Genomic DNA, 19,636 nt, shown 5'->3' on the forward strand with positions numbered 1-19,636 from the left:
GGGCGCCTGCGCTGCTGCATCCCCGGGCCCGGCCTCGGCCGCGCTCCGGCCCGGCATCCCCCGCGCTCCTGCTGCCCCGCTGGCCGCGCGGCCCGCTCTCGCCGCCATGGCCTTCACCTTCGCCGCCTTCTGCTACATGCTGGCGCTGCTGCTCACCGCCGCCCTCATCTTCTTCGCCATCTGGCATGTGAGTGCCGGGCCGGGGCGCCCGGAGCGGAGCGGGCCGGGCCGGGGCGCCCGGAGCGGAGCGGGCCGGGGCGGGGCTCGTCCCCTGCCCGCGGGGCGGGCGGCGGCGGCGGCACCGTTGGGTGGCCTCCCGTTGTGGCCGGGACGCTTCCTGGCCCCGGGGTGTGTGTGTGAGCGCGTGCGCGCTGCTCCGTGCCTCCTCCCCCACCGCCGTCTCCAGACCCGCGCTCACAGGGGTGGGAGGTAAGAGATCTAACCGCCCCCCTATTGCTGCCCCCCCCGCGCTCACAGGGGTGGGAGGTAAGAGATCTGACCGCCCCCCATTGCTGCCCCCCCCGCGCTCACAGGGGTGGGAGGTAAGAGATCTAACCGCCCCCCTATTGCTGCCCCCCCCGCGCTCACAGGGGTGGGAGGTAAGAGATCTAACCGCCCCCCTATTGCTGCCCCCCCCCGCGCTCACAGGGGTGGGAGGTAAGAGATCTAACCGCCCCCCTATTGCTGCCCCCCCCGCGCTCACAGGGGTGGGAGGTAAGAGATCTAACCGCCCCCCTATTGCTGCCCCCCCCCGCGCTCACAGGGGTGTGGGTAAGAGATCTGACCACCCCCCTCCCGCTGCCCCCTCCCCTTTCGCACTCACAGGGGTGGGGGGGGAAAGAGATCTAACCGCCCCCCTGTTGCTGTCCCCCCTCGAGCCATCCCCTCCTGCGCTCACAGGATTGGGGGGGGAAGAGATCTAACTGCCCCCCCATTGCTGCCCCCCCCCCCGAGCCATCCCCTCCCCTGCGCTCACAGGGGTGGGGGGGTAAGAGATCTAACGGCCTCCCTATTGCTGCGCCATCCCCCTTGTGCTCACGGGTGGGGGGGGGTAGAGATCTAACTGCCCCCCTGCGCCATCTCCCCCCATGCTCACAGAGGTGGGGGGGTAGATATCTAACCACCCCCCCTTTGCTGCCCCCCCGTGCTCACAGGGGTGGAGAGTAGAGCTCTAGCTGTCCCCCCATTGTTGCCCCCCCAAGCCATCGCCCCCCTCACACTCACAGGAGTGGGGGCAGAGATCAACTGCCCCCACATTGCAGGCCCCCCCCAAGCCATCTCACCTCTCCCCCTGCACTCAGGGATGGGGACAGAGTTTTAAACATCCTTTCATTGGTGCCCCCCCAGCCATCTCCACCCCCCTTCACTGGCAGGGGTGGGGGCAGAGATTGACCTGCCCCCATTTCTGACCTCCCAGAGCCATCTCTACATCCCCATGTGCTCACAGGGTTGGGAGCAGAAATCCAACTTCCCTCCCCAGCCATCTCTACCACTGCTACTCCCACAGAGAGCCAGCTCCATCCCACCTGTGTGCACACGGGGTGAGGGCAGAGATTTGACCACTCCACTATTGCTAGCCCCCCCCCCCCCCCCGCCCAACTCAGCACCATGCAGAATTGCACCCAGTTGCATGTGACCTTAGGCCATGGCTGGATGTGTTTAGGGATTATTGGTTTGAGGAATAGTGCCCTATTTTGTGTATATTTGAAATGGTATGTGTAAAATAATTGATCAGATATGTTTAGTAACTTCCTGTTGGTGTAAACCAACTTTGCAAAATTGTCCTGAAAACTCACCTGCTTGCTCATCATTACCTTAATGATGCAAAACTCACAGTATTCACCTGTAGATGAGTAGAATTTTCAGAGGCTAATGCAAAAAATGGGTTTGTTTTATTAAACATTTTTGTTGAAAATGTGGGCATCTTATATTTTTAAATATTGGTGTTTTACTTGAAGGAATATGTGTTTAAAATATTTTAGTCTCAAGTCAAATAAGTTTTGTATTTAATGGAAAAAGTGAGCTTTTCCAAGTTTCCCCGTGGTACGCTACTTTTGAAAATTTAAATCCTGAGTAAATGTTACTTATTATTTGAGGTCTTAGTCTTTTCCCCTCTGTGGCAGTAGAAAATCCACTGGTGGAACCTTAGGAAACCTAGTTTCAAGTAGCTATGAGATGCCTGGTCTTGGAGAGAAGCACTGATAGGAGATCATCTTTAGGAATGAACTTTATAAGTGAATGAATGGATTTTTTGAGGGTGATATTTTCCTTGATGAGCATGGAGGACTAAGCCATTAATCTCAGCAGAATTTTAAGCTTTTTTTTTTAATGGAAAAAGTTTTGGTCCCTGCAGTTGCTAAGATACCTATTTAGATGTGTACCAGATAAACTGATGATTTTTTCCTGAGTGTGTTAACGAATATTTTATAATTTTCTTCTCCATTAATCCTCTGCAACTTCTTGGTTTGCTGAATCTGCCCCATGATGCATCGTTGTGGGACATCCCTGTTACCAGAAGACTCATATTATCCAAGTGATGCTACAAAGATATATCCTCGGGCAGCTTTACACAAACCAGGAAGTATCATTGGATCTGAGGGAGGAAATAAATTAAAATGTGTTTTAAGTGCTTCTCCCCAACATGAATAGTGTGTGTGCACATATCATATATTCAGATTTATTCAGTTTCAATTTTTGCTTTGTAGTTATTAAATAAGCTTTTCATTGTAACATAAAGGATGCTCTGTAAACATGTTCTAGTTTACATTGAATATAAAGGATACTGATAGTACTGATTACTTGATGTTTTGGTTCTCATACTTATTTTTCTATGGTTCTTGCTTTTTTATTTATAAATGACCTGTTTGGTCTTGTTTGATGCCATGGTATCCATTTTACAAAAAAAACGGCTTTGACTCTTTTTCATCCTGGCAGGTTCACCTTTTCCTAAGCATCAGTGTATGGGTAAAAGTTCTGTCATTAAAAGATGTTCTTGACGTTTTCCTGAATATATCTCCCTTGCCTGCTATCTCACACTCTGACCGTGAAGATAACATCCATTCAGCCTCTTCAAAGACTGCAATCGCTTCCTTTTAATTAAGTGACAAGCACTCGGCACAGAGGAAGTGTGTCATGTGTGCAGCCTCCTGTTTTTTTTTTTTTTAATGCACCCTGGATATATTCTGTGGGACTAAATGCTATTTGCAATGTCACTATATAACTCCTCTGCATGGTAGTGGGGGAAAGGGAATGAAGGAATGAAATGCAAAGATTTAGTGCCAGAGCACTGTGAGTATAGAAAATGTCTAGAATAATCTGAAGCTAATTTAAATGTGCTTGAATGTTTTTTAAACCAAAGCAGACCTGTTTCAAATACTTTCTTGCTCTAGGTGATTTAGTTTATGGAATTATTTCTCTTACATGAGTAAAACGACCTTACTGAGATTGTGTTCGTAGCACTTACGGCTCTGTACCAATAAATTATATTTTGTGGTGAGATGTTTTTTACTGCTTTTGAACCGAAGAGTCCTAACTGTTCCAATTTTATTCTAGATTATAGCATTTGATGAACTGAAGACTGATTACAAGAATCCCATAGACCAATGTAATACACTCAATCCTGTAAGTTACATGATAAAGAATTCCTCTTTGCATAAATTTATAAATAATTTTTGTTGCTATTATCTTGATTTAATCAAAAAGGTCATTAAAAATTCTGTTCTGCTGGTAATGTCTAGTATATTTGATAGAATTTCTAGACAGAATTCTTTATCTGATTCTTCTTTACTTTCAATCTTGAATATTCTGACTATTATTAATCTGCTGATGATCTTGTCAGCTGTCCTACTAACATTCTTTCAATCTGCTTTTTACATTTTCGGCACAAAGACAGTTGAAAAGGTCAAAAAGATTAAAAGAGTCAAAATTGCATTAAAGGTGTGTACTGCTTTTTAGTTTAATGTTTTAATCCCACCTTTACTTTCATTTTGTTAGGAACATTTGTATTACTATTAAGATGTTTTGTTCAGTGTGCTTGCTCATCTGCCTGTTTTGTCTGTTCAGGTTTATAATAACTTCATGAACTTTCACATTTTGTGCAAAATAATTTTGCTTGCTTACCCAGTGAAGTGGGGAAAACTGTTATATGCCTAAAATGTATTGAATAGCCACAGCAACTGAAGATGTACAATAAATGGTATCCTCTCTCAAGCCAGGTTCACTGAACTTTCTGATGTTCAGAATCTAGGAGACTAGTTTGTTTAAAAAAAGAAAAGAAAAAAAGGGGTTAATTCTGATCTGGCCTTATGATTTCCGGGGTGGAGGTTGGCTTTCCAAGGATATCCCCGGCGTTCTTTCAGAATACTGTGTACTCTCTTGGATACAACTCTAATTACACTCCTTTACTCATTAATGCTGTGCCTCAAGCACTTTCAGCTTGCTTGTGTCTTTGACAGACAAATAATATTAAGGAAGTTTATTAGACAGTATGTATTTTCAGTAACGCAGTATGTCTTTTCCCGTTCACCATCCCTTTCATTTTGACTTGGAGTGGCCAGACTGAGATAAAAACATAGGGCAGCACAGTAGTGAAGTGTACCTCTGGAAGGCTGCACTGTAAATCATGGTGTTCTGCAGAATTAAGTAGAATCACACCAATGGAGACTGAAAAAGAATGTGTCCTAGACAGCCAGAGAGCTTTGCAGCATGAGGGTGGGTGAGCGGAGAGAAAGATGATGTTATGGAGAAGATTGTATCTTGGAAAGTGGTGCCTGAATAGCTGTGCATCTAACAGTTTCCCCAACTCTGTCTGTCTTACAGTTATTTCTGCAACAGTATGGGGGAAGGCAAATACTCACTACATTTATGCATTATGATCTTATCACAAATTTAAATAAAAGGCTGTTATAATGTGCATGTTCAAAGCAAATATTTTATTAACCTAATGTTAATATCCATGCATGAGGTGTTATATGATAGCTTTTTGTAAACTGAAAATCTTGAACGTGGTATTTACAATGCTAGTGGAGTTAGATTAGTCATGAAGAGGTGAATTTGCGATCGTTACTCTTTAAAGAGTATGATAAATGCACATGATGCTTTACAAGTACATGAAGGGACATGATCCATTGTCTTGAAGTTTAAATTCTAGGGGAGAACATTTTTAGTCATGAGAATTAAACACTTCTCTAGAGTACCATTTTTGGTTCACATAATGCTCAGCATCTCCCTCTCTGTATGCAGCCCCCATCACAGTGGTATCCAAGCTTCTCTTGAGTATTTAGAAATAATAATTCTTCCTTCCTAGCCTTTAGGGAAAAATGCATGGTAACCTATAAACTAATCAACCTAGTTCTCGTGTAGGCTGGAAATGAAGAAGGATAACATTGTTTGAAATACTTAAAAGGCAGTCTGATACTCTGGTGTGGGGGCAGAACACACAAACCTAGATGGAAGGGAAGTGAATGCTTTGAGACACATGGTTAGTCTTAATTTTTGTAGATTTCAGGTCTAGCAAACAGGTCTTGCTTGGTGGTCAGACTTTTTTTAGTTTAAATAATTGGAATAACATCTAAAAGTTACATATGGTGAGTATACAAGAGTGATCTGGACAAGAAGAGTAATTGTTTTACACATGTAAAGAAAGGTGATGACTTGGGTTTGTGCTGATGTCAGTTGGTGGTGTTTGACAATTGTTTCTTTAAGTGACTATTAGAACGTGCATTAGGAACGAAACTCTGTTTGCTTCTGATTTATAGTTAGACCTTTTTAGGTGTTTAAAACAAATATCTGCTTTTAGACAGTATTAAAAAAACCTGCAAAATACATTCTGAGGCAGTCATCCTAGGTGCACAAATTGGGTAAAGTCAAGAAGCAGAATTGTCTTGTGTGTGCTTCACTTAGAGAGTAGACTCCTTAGTAATTTAACTTAAATCTTTAGTTTATCATAAACTCTTGATTGAAATATGTAGTAGCAATTGAATATTTTTACATGAAACAGCTTGTAGTAGTTTATCCTGTGAGCATTTCAGATGTATAGATGAACTTTTTTGGGGAGAACTGTATAATTCAAAAAAGTAGGTGATACAATTCTTTCTGGTATATTTGCCTTTGAAGGATTTTACTCTTGTGATGAGCATGGGGTTTTCTTGGTTTTAGGGTATTTCACCTACATTTAATCTACATATGTTTCTATATTGCTTATCTCTTAATAGCGCTAGCAGGGTTACCTGGTATTTTATGCTCTTGGTAATCTGAGAGTAATCAGCATTACCTCTGTACACTTCTGCTGGAAAGCACAATGTTAAAAAGAAGGCAGGTGTTAGGTATTTGAAAGGTCTTGTACAAAGGAAAATGGAACTGGCTAATATGTCACAAATTGTATGTGCATTTTACTGTTGTTCCCTCCTACCTTGCAGAAAGCATATTGCTTGTATTTGTGCATATTGGTGCGCTTAACAATGTTGTTGCTCCTTTTGTCTAATAAAGCTTTGGACCGGAAATAAGGTTTTGGTAATAGTCTGTTTTAATAAATATTGTACATATACTGTTTAAGTTCAAAACTTCAAAAATAGTAAAATAGAAAACAAACTCTTGCATATAAACCAGGGTTCTCAAACTCAAATCACCACGACGGTCTTATGAGGACTAGTACATTGGCCCAAGGGCCGCATCACTGACACCTTTTCATACAAAGATACAAAAGCCCCCAGCTCTGCCCCCACTCCAGCCCTTCCATGAGGCCCTGCCCCTGTTCTGCCTCTTCCCCGCCCCCCCATTCCAACCCCTTCCCCAAAGTCCCCACCCCAACTCTGCTCCCTTCCTGCCCCTAGTCCAACTCCTTCCCCAAATCCCCGCCCCTGCTCTGCCTCTCCTCCGCCTCCTCCCCATAGCGTGGCTCCTCCCCCCCCCCTCCTGGAAAGCGTTAAGCTCTGTCAAACAGCTGGTTGGTGGCGGGAAGCGCCTGGAGGTAGGCAGAGGAGCGAGGACTCGGCGCGCTGGGGGATGGGAGAGGGAACGGGGGCGAGGGGAGCTGGGTGGGCCACAGCAAATAACTCAGCAGATCGTGTGTTTGAGACCCCTGATATAAACTGTTATAGGGATTACTTTTCCCATAGATATTTCTATGTGGAGCATGTGCAGAAATATCTCGATGCTCTACTTTTATGTTACAGAGGTATGTTGTATAAAATGTGGGAGCTGTTCTCAGTGCACATAGCCAATTAATACGTAATAAAAGCTTCCATAATCTGAGCATTCCAACTTGTACATTTTCTTGGGTATTCATGAATATACATAAACTTTTCTGTAAATATCAGGGTGTATTCTGCCAGTTCCTGTTTTCACTTTCTGCAGTTTACTTGCCCATTTGAGTGTTTTTCTCTATATAGTAGTATGGAATTTTTCACCAATAATTTACCTTTTAAATAGAAATTCAAACCAAACTGTATGTTGTGTAATCACATGTTCTGATGCATATTTTTCTTTTTCAGCTTGTACTTCCAGAGTACCTCATCCATGCATTCTTCTGTGTTATGTTTCTCTGTGCAGCAGAGTGGCTTACACTGGGTCTCAATATGCCTTTGTTGGCTTACCATATTTGGAGGTAATATTGATGAGTTTGATCTCTCTACTCATGTTAATTATAACTAAGGCTAAGATTTTGTCATGAATAGTTTTACTAAAAGTCAGGGACAGGTCACGGGCTTCCGTGAATTTTTCTTTATTGCCCGTGATCTGTCCATGACTTTTAGTAAAAGTATCCATGATAAAATAGGAAGGGAATGGGCAGCTGCCAGGTGGCTTGGAGCTCCAGGGTCCCCTTCTCCAGTGGTAAGGAGCTGTGGGGTGGTCCCCCTGCCCTGCAGCGGTGGCCAGGAGCTTGGGGGCCCGTGACTTAGGCAGCGGGGGTACCTCACAGCTCCCTCCCGCTGCGGGACCCTGCAGCTCCCAGCCACCAGGGCTGAAGTCACAGAGGTCTTTGGAAGTCACAGATTCCACGACCTCTGTCGGATTCCGTGACTTCTGCGACCTCCGTGACAAAATCGTAGCCTTAATTATAACTTACTGTCCTTTTGCAATGTTTCTGTTAATTGTCCCATTTCTTCAGCAATAAAGCGTAAAGGCCCATTGTGATAGATGGTGAAAATCTTATGCTGCAGTTGTAAAAAAGGCTATTTTCCTTTTATTTTTTAAAAGGAATATTTTTCCAACTTGATAAGCAAGAATGGGAGTACTGCAGGACATGTTTTAAATGGTGCTGAAGTTACCAAAGCCATACTAAGTATTTTACCATACGAATTACGGTTGGTTCTATCCCATGTTGCTCTCTTCTTCTGCACCTTTTCCAGTTCTTTAATAAGCCTGTAATATGGTGCCTTAGATCAGACATCCTATTTTCAAGGGTTGTCATGCCCATCCTGTAGCACCCTGTATAATGTAGTATGATTTGAAGTTGAGATAAACTATGCTAGTGCAGTGCAGCTACAGAGCAAAAAACCACCATAAGAGCATAAGAACGGCCATATTGGGTCAGACCAGTGGTCCATGTAGCCCACTCTCCTGTTTTCCAGCAGTGCCCAATGCCAGGTGGTTCAGAAGGAATGAACAGAACAGCCAGTCATCAAGTGATCCATCCCCAGACAGGCAAGGTCTTAGGTTGCGGTCTCAGACTTTACTCTCATGGTTTAATTGCTGGATGGAGTAAATGTTTAGTACAGTTAAAGATGTGTGGTTCCTTATACAAATTTCTATTTTGTTTTTTGGGGGTGGGGGAACCTCCTTTTCCCATAGCTTTCTTTTCCAAACTTACTGCTAACCTAATTTGTCTTTTCCAGGTATATGAGCAGACCTGTGATGAGTGGACCAGGTCTCTATGATCCTACAACCATTATGAATGCAGATATTTTAGCATATTGTCAGAAGGAAGGATGGTGCAAACTAGCATTTTACCTCCTATCGTTTTTTTATTACCTATATGGGTAAGTTTCTTAGCCTGAAACTTTTTGTTTGAGCTCAACCCAGAGGCAAAATTCAAATTTATATGAAACTTCCTTTAAAAAAAAAAAGACAAAATGCCCCCACATTTTTATCTTAATTTGTAAAAATATTTCGGACACTTAGCCTGGGATGTAATGTCTATGTATATTTTAAAAAACAACCAGCCCCCCTCCCCCAGCCCCCCCAAGTTTGTATCATAACTTAGCAATAAAGCTGAACCAAAGAACCAAAAAATCCCAAACTTTTAATTTTTATTATAAAAGTATTGGGATTTTAATATGGGTGGGATTTTAATATTTTCAAAGAAGTGACTTATTTGTCTTAAAATTTGGGTTTCATTGAAGTTTGCTGGTAGAATGGTCATACGTCACGGGTGAGAAGATACAGAAGCTGTAAATGCAAAGTTAAACTCTAAAAAGGGGGGATGTGGGAAGCAATAGCTGGTGATAATGTACTGACGTAGTACTATTACCAATACATTGCATAGACTGACTTTGACAGTCAGGTTACAACTGATGGCTCAGCATTTCTTCATGTGATCATACAAGATGATTAGGAAAAACATGATTAAAAAAACTTCCAATATATATATATATCAGTGTGTTTGAGCCTATGTAAGCTCCCTGTTGTTACTGCAACTTAATCCCAGTGTCAGAGTGTGTGATATACATAACACTTCTGTTCATGGGTTCATTTTTAATGCCTTAACCTGGCTTTTAAATAGTCATGGTGAACTATCAGTACTTTATTGTAATGACAAGCTGTGTGTGTCTGCTCTTTTTCAGTGGGGAATGAATCTGTGCATAATACTGTTAACTTACCTAATCAAACTATTGCATCTAAATTTAGTACATTTTAAATTTTTCTTTTCTTTTCTAGCATGATTTATGTTTTGGTGAGCTCTTAAGAAGACATTCTGCAAACTTGGTTCCAATTAAGTGCATGCAAAAGCCACAAAACAAAAGGATTCTTTCCAACAAGGAACTGTTACCAAGATTAAACTATGGAATCTGATGATCACAGTTGCATTAGAAAAAAAAAATGACTCCCCTATTTTTAAAATGTTTCCACACTTTATACTTGTGGAAAGACTGTTTTCGTATATTTTACTGGGATGTTGAAATTAAAAAGAATTAAGTGTAAATTGATATTAAATGATTCTCTGGTTTTGAACAGTTTTGACTCTGCACTCCATAAGGAACAGCCATAACTCTTCAAGTAGTGATTAATTACTGACTGTCCTTAGTATCCTAGAATTTTTTGTTTACAGGACCGTATAGTGGCTCACTTTGAACTTTTGAAACTCCATTTATCTATAAATCAGCTGTAGCTATAAAGTGCTCCTGAAGGACTGAAAGCTTTATGTATTTTCTCTGCAGATATCTTCACGGATACACGTGTAGGAAGAGTAGTTCTGTTTTTTATATTTGGGTATCTTCCCCTGTGTATGCATGGTTCTGAAACTTCCCATATTTCCACCAAACACTAAATATCCTTGCTTCAATTTTCAAGCATAAGTTATTGTGATAGGAAACATTGAGTTGTCTGTGAAGGAATGAATTTAAAAGATTTTATTTTTAAATGTTTGTGCAACAGTCTTATTAACCAATTGGCTAATAATGCAAGATTGATCAAATCCAATGGTAAAAATACAGCTCCTATGGATTTACAAGTCACACTAAAGACATTTCCAAGACACAGTGAGATTGAGAAACTGCCCTGCTGTTCCTTAGTGGAATAAATAAAAATCTCAAATTCAGAAATGTTCAGTTTTTTGCAGTGCCTTGTTTTTTAAAAAAAGTAAGTTTACTTGCTGTACTTAACTAATTAATTAATAATAGACAGTAGCATTGCTATTAAAATTCATATTGAGATGGGCTATATCTGGAAAAGAGATACTTACACAGAACTGTTAGACACTAACAGTTTCCTGTACTTTCAGTTGGTCTGTATGTTAATAGTTTTTAGTGGAGGGAGAAGAGTGGAAATAGATGTGCAGTGTAATTCCTCTTGGGATGAGCTACTGGTTAGTTTAGCTTCAGAAGTTTAGAAATCTTTCCCACTTAAACTAGTTTAAAGAATGGTGAAGTGCCTTGAGGAAGGTATGTTGGTGCAGATAATGTCTCCGGTTTTAGTAAAATGTGTTTACATAGATTAGTATTTGACCCTTCTGATATGGACCAGATTTTTGGATTCAGTGCAGCCACTTCATGATGCAGATGGGCCTTTGGTTCTGGAATAAAGGAATCTGAGCACTCATAAAATTTTCTATGGGGATAATGATTTTTGCCTTAGCCAATCAAAGGAGACAACTGACAGAATAGATACAAACTCCATGAAATTAAAACCCAATAGCTTCTTAGTTTGAAGTGTCTTTATCATATGGCATGCTTTTGTTGCAAATGTTTTCCTCCATGGGGTAGAAATAGCTGCAGAGTTAAAAAAAAATTTTATTTTCATAAGGAATAATGTCCCCCAAACTATACATTAATTGAGAATTCCATTGAGCCGTTCTAATGATGAAGTATGACTAATTTGTATAGTCCTTTCCCCAGAACCACAATTTGAAACTGGAGCTTTAAATTATGTACAGTTTCAGGATCATAGTAAGCACTCTTCAAAAAGGATTAAAGCTGACTTCCCTATTTCTTTCTCCACCCCTTGACTATTTAAAAAATGAATTTGACAAGCTGCTGAGCTGCAAGGAAAGTGTTGCATCCCACACCAATAGATGAAAGTTAACATCTTTGCTTTTATGGCGTACAAGCTGTCAAGGGCTTTCAAAAGTTCTTCCCCCTATGGCTTGACAACTTCTGTTTTCAAACTGTTTCTTAAAGTATCTAATGAAATTGTTGAGACACTTTTGCACTGTACCCTGAAGATTAACGAACTATCAAACCATGAAATCTAGTATTAAGATGCCTTCACTAAGTGTTCTGCTGCCAGCCCCGTCATCCAAAAGTTGGACCACTGCATTTCTCTGCTCTTAAGTGCTGTGGTGTGCTCAGTGGGAGTCTGTCTCTCAGGTAGCTACAGCCTAAACCATGTAAGTCTTTAAAGATATAAATTAAAGGTAGGGGCTCAAATCATCTTGAATCAGAATATTCCTGAATAGGAGGGCTTGCAACCAGATCCAACTCTGAACTTTCCAAGAGTGAACTTGCAGCCAAAATTCTGGTTTGAATTCATCATTCAGTATGTTTCATTGTGGACAAATACATGAAATGGAAGTGTCTAGGTTAATTTAACTTGGAGAATGTTCTCAAACTTTAGAAGACCTCAAAAAAGAAATAGAGGCAGACTTCTGTGGCATGAGAAGTTGTGGATTGGATTTGGCTAGTTAAAACTTTAACAGAAAATAGCATTTATTTTTCTTGTTAAAAATCAAGTTACATCTAACAAACTGCTTGTTTCTCATGAAAGCAAGTATGGTCAGACAAACCTTTGCACATACAAAAGACTACTGAACAGAATTTGAGTTTTTTCTCAACAAAATTACTGACCCTGTATTCATAACTGACAGGTATTTAGAGCCCTAATTGTACAGCCTCTCCTTCCTGGGCTGTGCCTTTAGGCATGTGAGTAGTCCCCTCAATCAAATCATGCACATGGAAAAATGTTTAGTATTGCAGTCTAGAGTATTAAGTTGAATTTCATTTTAAGCACCTGTTAAACTTAAGTGCAGTTTTACCTTAAAAAGTGACTGTAAAAACATGGGGGGGAAGGTGGTGTCTCTCCATTTCTTCACTGACTGCTATATTAGAAGACACTATGGGCAAATTGTGTAATTTTCTGTCACCTCTCCTGCCTGCCAGTTAAAGCTTCTGCAGGATAAATTATGTCCACATCAACACTTGTTACTTCCATCAGCTGTCAGTGGGGTTTCATAGGCACAGCTAGGGCTATAATTTGGCTTGCAGAATTGTAGTGCTAATATTAGGCAAGACAGAAGAACCCATCTTGACGCTCAGATCTCAGCCTTAGTTTATAGTGCTGGTACAAATTCAAGTTTGGTATGGAAGTCATTGAGAAATGGGGAACTCTCAACTCATTTTTCAGGATAAGACCATCTATGCACCTTCTCTTGTAAACTTTAGACAGTGAGGTGATCTACAGTCTACTTTTCTTTCATTTCTATATTTTATGCTACCTATAAAGGCCCAGGTGCAGCAAGCTACAATTATTAACCATCTCCAGGGTGGTCTAGAAGAGCTTGCACTAACCACTTCACAAGTGGAGAAAAGAATACATGGTGCAGTCTAAAGCCTAACTACTTTACAATTTGTTGGGTAAGAATTAGCCTTTACACTTCCATTCAGTGACAGGGAACAAAACGAACTGGTAGTAAATTTAGAACATGAGTTGTTGATTAAACCTATATTGAAAGGAATAACAGATGCAAGGTGGTCTACTGTAATCTTCCCTTGTCCCAAAAAGGGTAGTGTAGTTCAGAAAATATTATAATTTATACCTTTCAAAATTAAGGTCTCAATGAAATTGTACAACTATATTTACACAACTCAGTGTCAAGTGCCTGTAGTCTGCTACATTCAAAGCATACGTTCATTTAGGACCATGTTACTCACAATTTTAGAAGTCCTAATAAGCCTAACAAATTCCAACCTTTAGTCACTTTCCTCCACAAACTGCAAATATTTAGGAGTTGGATATGAGCTCATTTCTTGTGTAAAAGATCAATGATTGAGTCAGCAGATAAAATGGAAAGTTGTCACTTAAACTAAAATGAGTTTGGTTTATTATAACATACTAAGTGAAACCTGTCTGAGCTTGGCTGAGACAATTCCTTCAAAAACTGTACTCTTCTGCAAAGCAAAGGTGATCCAGTTCTAGCATTAAGGCTCTTACAATATACAACAGTTAACTATGTAAACAACATGATAGGTTAAGTTTCAGAGAACTACACAGTTGGGAGGAGAGGAAGATTCTTCCATGAGACTCGTATCAGATTAGGTGTAAGGACAAAAGCATGAGGTGGTTACAACAGGAGAGTAGTGGAGAGATCTTGTCATCTTAGCTCCATGATACCGAAAACAAGAGACTGCTACTGCTGGAAAAGGCAGCAATAGCATTATAGCTCAAGTGGAGGGAGATTATTAGTGTTTTACCCTAGCTAGAAGCACCAGAGTGACTTTGGATTTGAATAAGTTAATTTTATTCAAGTGCAAGATCACTGGTGGTGAGAAGCCTTGAATGTCATTAAGAACTCCCATTTTGAATTACCAGATGTGGAGCATAAAGAGCAAATAAGTTCACTTGGGAACCCTCAGCATGCTGGCAAAGGTCTGAAGAGTATTTCTTTACTCCAAGTCTGTTAGATCACTTTTCACTGATTTCACTACAATAGTTGAGTACAGAACCAGATTACCCCCCACAAGCATATGCCATCAAATTACATTAGTCATGGGCTTGTGGAAAGAACTAGACTACAGCTCTGGAGCACTTTCAAAATCCTTCACAACAGAAGAGTTAAAAGGAGGCCCTTTCTGGCTCTCAATAGCCCTGGCTCTTAAAGCTCAGCTGGCTACTGTTAACAAGTTACCAGATCTTTTTATTCCCATTTCAAGCTTCTCTCTCCTTCCATCCCCAATTGTTCCCACTGACTACTTACAAGAAAAAAAAAGTACAAATAGATAATGCATTAGCTTTATTTCTTATTTGAGATCCCCGGTAATACCCTCCATTGCGTAAATACCTAAAATGCAACATACAGAAAACGACAAAATTTAAAAACCAAAATACTAGTTCAGCATGTTGAAACTTGTATACTGGTAAGGACATACTTGATGAAGGGAATTAATGCATCAGCAGTGAACTGCTGAAGTTACTGTACTAAAACAAGTCCATTAGAAATGGCGGGGACACCAGCATAGCATTTCTTCATGTGTGGAAATACTTGTAGAGTATGAACTTAGAAATTATTCCTTGGAAGTTTGTAATGCAGGATTTACTATAGCTCACAAGACCCTTTCTAGCATCAGTCTTGTATCTATTTACAGTAGACAGACTGGGTGTTAGGATAATACTTTGCTAGAAGGAGTGACTAATAAAGTGGTATTAAAAGGTCATGTAGGTGAGCAATGTCTTTTTACGTAGAACTTGTACTCAGCCGAAGTACCATATGTACACAAAATAGATATACCATAATGCTAATATTAGTTTTATCGTGATACTGATCTTAATATTGCATCTTTTGTTGACAGATGTGCAGCCAGGTTCTCTCGAAAGTCATGGAGATAGTTGTATTGCTGAAAAATGTACAATCATATTTAGCAAAAGTGCTGAATGTGACGGACATGTTAATAAAGTTTTAAAAGAGAGATTAAATACTTTGTGGTTTAGGCAAGTCTCTAGCTATTAGGTTAGGATAAGACCTAATTAGGGCAGGAAGAGGCAGATTACCCCAAATCTGGCTACTGCATGATTCCTACACCTTACTCTGAAGCATTTGGTGCTGGCTACTGTTAGGACAGAGACAGGATATTGGACTAGATGGACCTTAAGTCTGATCCAATCTGGCAACTCCTGTGTTCCTGTTATAGTGAGGTTGGAGATATTACAATTCTGTTTGTGGCTGGCCTGAGTTTCTAAAATATTAAAAATAGGAAACTGCTTCATTTGTGAATAAGTAGCTCCACTTCCTCTGCATATAGTCCAAGAAGTAGAACACTGCTTCCAGCTAGCTGAATGCAGAGCACAACAATCTACATAGAGGGCTGGTAGGCCAATTCACTCTTGAGTAAAGACTCCAAATGGTGTAAACTGCATAACAAGTGTTCAAAAAAATATAGGCAATCAGGGAAATTTAAACACAGATCCCCCATATCTAATAAAAGCAGGGTGGGACTCCCCATCCTCTCCCTAGCTTCAATAAACAGTGCTTACTCTGCTCTCCACTCCGACTGAGCAGAAGTGTGCCTGCTTCCCAAATCCTATTTGGCTACTTCAACTAGCAATAGGTAGCATTCTCTGGCACTCTGCCTTCTTTAGAAGGCATTTAAAATAACATTGGATCTCGAAGTTAAATGGTGAGATCTTGACTGGTGTACATTTTCTGGCTTTATAAACTATTGTCTTTCTATTGTTTTATGACTTATGTATTCTGAGAAGGTTTAATACTAGCATTGGGATCTGGGCAGAGGACGATGATGGATGATAAATGGAAAATGACAGCTAGAATAGGAACTAATGTGTGTGAGGTGGGGAAGTTTAAGAATCATGGCAGATGATCAAGGTGCAGTGAGAATTAAAGGAAAGGGCAGCAACAACCCCTATTATAAGCAATAGGTGGGAATGTGGTGGAGGGCAACAGGGGAGAGAGGTAAGAACAGAGCAAACTGGGGGGGTGGGGGAAAGAGAAGAGATAGAGTGGCTATTGGCAATAAAGGAGGAAAGATGTGAAGTTCTGGTGTGGACAGACCGAGGCTGTGTTGGCGTGATAGTATGTGACTAAAAGCAGCTCAAACCCAACATTCAAAGGCAGTAAGGACATGAATTACTAGAGGCCTTCTTTAACTCTCAGAAAGACAAAGCCATTCCCTTCATGAAGAGATCCTAGTACAGAGGCACAGTCCTCTACCCACCAGAGGTCTTCTCCATTTTATTATTCCCTCCCCCCAGAGCTTCCTTACCTTTATTGTCTGTATTGCCCCAGATCCTCTTAAGTCTCGGAGGCTCTCTATTGCCTCTTGGGGTTCCATTGCATCAGATAATTGAAGCAGAAGACATGCAGCTACTGTAAGGAAAAGAGATGCATAAATATGCATTCTAACAATCATCTCTGTATGTAATAAAACTTCTGCTCATTGATGTTTGTGCTTAGACAACCACTGGAGTCTCACGACCACTTCAGAACTGGAATTTCTTCATCATACAAAGGTCCACAGATCTGTTACAATGGATACTTCAACCTGGTTGCAGTTGGGGGTAGAACCAGGCCTGCCAGTCATTAGCAGCAGTGAAGTTTGCTCAAGTTTTCTCTGCATCCCCAGCAGTGTTCCAGAGGGAAAGTCCAAACTTTAATTCAAAACTTTAACAGTTTGGTCCCATAACATCTTGAGGGCTGCGTTTGCCTTTTGGGAGATTGTTATCTCAGCTCCGCTCCCCTTCTGCGGTGTTTGCACCTTTTGGCACCCCTCAGGCTTTGGGGAAAGAACTAAGCTGAGAAAAAACAGACAAAACGAGAGGTGTGTGTCTCCTGCTTCCTCCTCATTGAGGGTCATGCAGGGAGTTCTGCCAGCTCTGAGGGCAGAGTTCAGTCCCCGCCCTGGCAGGAATGGAGGCAAGTGACAGCAAAGATGTGGAAAAGGAGATAGAAGCAAGATCTAGTTTGTTCCCTTTACAAATCAGACATGAAGTCTCTCCACACTTCCACGTATTTGATAGCACAGAGCGATGGTTCATTGTTCACCGGCTTTTTTTATTCTTTAACAAGTCTGACTAGATAACAGTTTCTTAGTTGATCAGTACCATAAAATACTAAATAAACTGGCTTGATCCTGCTTCATTTACTACAGTGGATGCCTGACCTGTTCTCACCCATATTTCTGCCAACAACTGTAGTAACTGAGACCTATCAAAGCATAACCAATCTTATTATAGGATGCTATTAAACTTCTCCCATTTTCCATGCGTCTCCATAAGGCCTCCACTGTGCAAGGGCACCAAGTTCCATTTCCAACTCAGAAACCTCTGGTTCATAATGCATTTGGTCCTTTAGGCACCAGACTAATTTATATTTTAGTTCTATTACCAGAAGAGGACGTGGCTAAATTGTATTAAGTAATGACAATATTAAGCAATGACATGGGGGAAGGAAGGAAAAAATGCTTACTGAGACATGAACGTCCAAGTCCTCCGTAACAGCTGAAAGAAAAGAATGTCTTGTTTTAATAGTGCAGTAGCAACCAAAGTCCCAAATCAGCACTGGGGCCTCATTGTGTTTGGTAATCCTTGCAAGATCACACAGAGATCAAGATGGCTGGAAGCTTTACCTCCCTCTTTTGTGAACTCTGTGGAAAAAGAATTCATTCAAAAATACCTTGACCACAGTTCCACTCGTCTCCTATAATCTAAGGAAACAAGCCTCACAATACAGGTGTGGGACACTAGAGTTGTGTGAAAATTCAGTCCTTTGGTAAAACCTGTGGGAATCCGCCCCTGCCAAAGAGTTGTGTTCTAGAGTCACAGAAAGCAAGATCAGATCATTTTGGTAGATTTTATGCCCACAGCTTCTCTGGTGCCTAATGGGAAAGAAGAAACACTGCATCCAATGGAAATACCTCATCCTACCTCTAGGTCAAAATTCCTCCTACCCACCCAAAGTCCATTTCTTAGTGGATTAGTAGAATGCACCATGATATCCTCATGTAAAGTGGATGGCCTGAAGCAATGTAGACTTATTTTTTAGTATCCATTAGTGTTTCCTAAAGGCTCAGGAAGTATGTCCCTGTCAAGGCTGAATCCCCACTCTGTCACTTTGAGTGTAGAAGATGGGGGCCCACAAGGATTTTCAAAATTAATACTGGCCATTCCAGGCTTGTATTATACTCCCAAGGTTACAGCTTCTCTCTGACCTTGGCTTGGTAAACGCTCCCACCACCCAAATGCAAAAAAAAAAACCCCAACCAAACCCTTTGAACCAGGAAGGAGCACTTGGGAATTCCTCCCTCTGGGGTACCCTCAAGCCCCCCCGGGGAAGAGCCGAGAAAGAAAAAGGAAATTAGCTGTTGCCACCAGCTAATCAAACAGCATATGCACAAACCTCTTAGGACACCAAAAATCCAATCCTGTTCTTTAAAAAAAAGTAAATTTTATTAAAAATAAAAAGGAAGAAAATATACCTGGAACTTAGGCTTTTGCTGGATTTTAAAAGAGCAATTCCAAAAATTAAGCATCCAAACTAGCTTTCTTGGGGATTCAGCTTAAACGTTACAAACAAACAAAAGCATCAGGGGTTAGCACAGAGGAGTCCACAAGCCAATAAGAAAAAAGAAATAACCCTAATTGTGTCTTTTTAGATATTCCCTAATTTTACTCACTATCTGACGCTTCAGATAGTAGGTTCAAGGTATGAATTGATAATCTATGATCATACCTGGCTTAAAGCTGCTTACAGCACTGCTGCTCCGTGTCCCTGCAGCCCAGAGAGAGCAACAGACAAAGGGAAAGTTTCCCCCCCACCCCAATTTTAAAAAGTTCTACCTTCCCATTGGCTCTTTTAGTCAGGTGCCCACTTCCTTTTCTTTACCTGGGGGGCTTTTATCCCTTTACAGGTGAAGCAAGCACAGAACAGCTACCAAGAGGGATTTTACAGTTAACTGGCTCGTTGGGTGTTCATAAAAGGGAGCTACCCCCAGCTTCATTTATCACAGTCACCCTGGCAGCTGCTGTGAATTTTAGTCAGTTTGTCTCAGGTGGTACGCCATGCGTCACCCCACTAGACCAGCTGGGAAAAGGGGGGGAGGCTCCATGTGTCCATCCCTACAAGGCCTAGCATTATTTCTCATTGAATGGGGCAAGGAAATGGAAGTAGTTGTAAGTGTGTGGCAGAAGACGACACGGTGAAAGAGAGGGAATGTCACAGTTTGAATTAACCCTAAAGGAAGCCAGCCAACTGTCA

The 19,636-nt window shown here is 41.2% G+C and overlaps 2 protein-coding genes across 8 annotated transcripts in view; one reads left to right on the forward strand and one right to left on the reverse strand.

Annotated features, from left to right (window-relative positions):
• Window positions 1-10,760, forward strand: CNIH1 (cornichon family member 1). 2 transcript variants are annotated; one of them, XM_048853534.2, is made up of 6 exons: window positions 1-187; window positions 3,553-3,621; window positions 3,889-3,936; window positions 7,491-7,603; window positions 8,835-8,978; window positions 9,877-10,760. In XM_048853534.2, exons 1-6 carry the CDS (start codon window positions 107-109, stop codon window positions 9,902-9,904), a joined length of 483 nt encoding a protein of 160 aa, XP_048709491.1. In that variant the 5' UTR covers window positions 1-106; the 3' UTR covers window positions 9,905-10,760. The 2 variants fall into 2 exon arrangements, with proteins under 2 accessions (XP_048709491.1, XP_048709493.1); XM_048853536.2 differs by lacking the exon at window positions 3,889-3,936 and having other exon boundaries at window positions 4-187.
• CDKN3 (cyclin dependent kinase inhibitor 3) overlaps window positions 10,365-19,636 on the reverse strand; it is an 18,843-nt gene continuing 9,571 nt past the window's right edge. For 4 of the 6 annotated variants that reach the window (XM_048853530.2, XM_048853528.2, XM_048853527.2 and 1 more), the window contains 3 exons: window positions 17,849-17,880; window positions 16,647-16,750; window positions 14,646-15,263 (listed from right to left, as the gene is read on the reverse strand). In XM_048853530.2, the coding sequence (XP_048709487.1) occupies window positions 15,177-15,263; window positions 16,647-16,750; window positions 17,849-17,880 (223 nt within the window). In that variant the 3' untranslated portion in view covers window positions 14,646-15,176. Of the gene's footprint in view, window positions 11,427-14,645; window positions 15,264-16,646; window positions 16,751-17,848; window positions 17,881-19,636 lie in introns of those variants that run through there. The other 2 variants (XM_048853531.2, XM_048853529.2) reach the window with 2 other exon arrangements.

This window comes from Caretta caretta, chromosome 6 (genome assembly GCF_965140235.1).
Source record: "Caretta caretta isolate rCarCar2 chromosome 6, rCarCar1.hap1, whole genome shotgun sequence".
NCBI lineage: Eukaryota > Metazoa > Chordata > Testudines > Cheloniidae > Caretta > Caretta caretta.

Excerpts from the sequence above, each read along its gene's own strand:
- CNIH1 (XM_048853534.2), top strand. The coding sequence starts at position 107 with ATGGCCTTCACCTTCGCCGCCTTCTGCTACATGCTGGCGCTGCTGCTC. Across the intron at positions 3,622-3,888 it reads AATGTAATACACTCAATCCT|ACAGTTGAAAAGGTCAAAAA; the intron begins GTAAGTTACATG and ends TTCGGCACAAAG. Across the intron at positions 3,937-7,490 it reads GAGTCAAAATTGCATTAAAG|CTTGTACTTCCAGAGTACCT; the intron begins GTGTGTACTGCT and ends TTTCTTTTTCAG.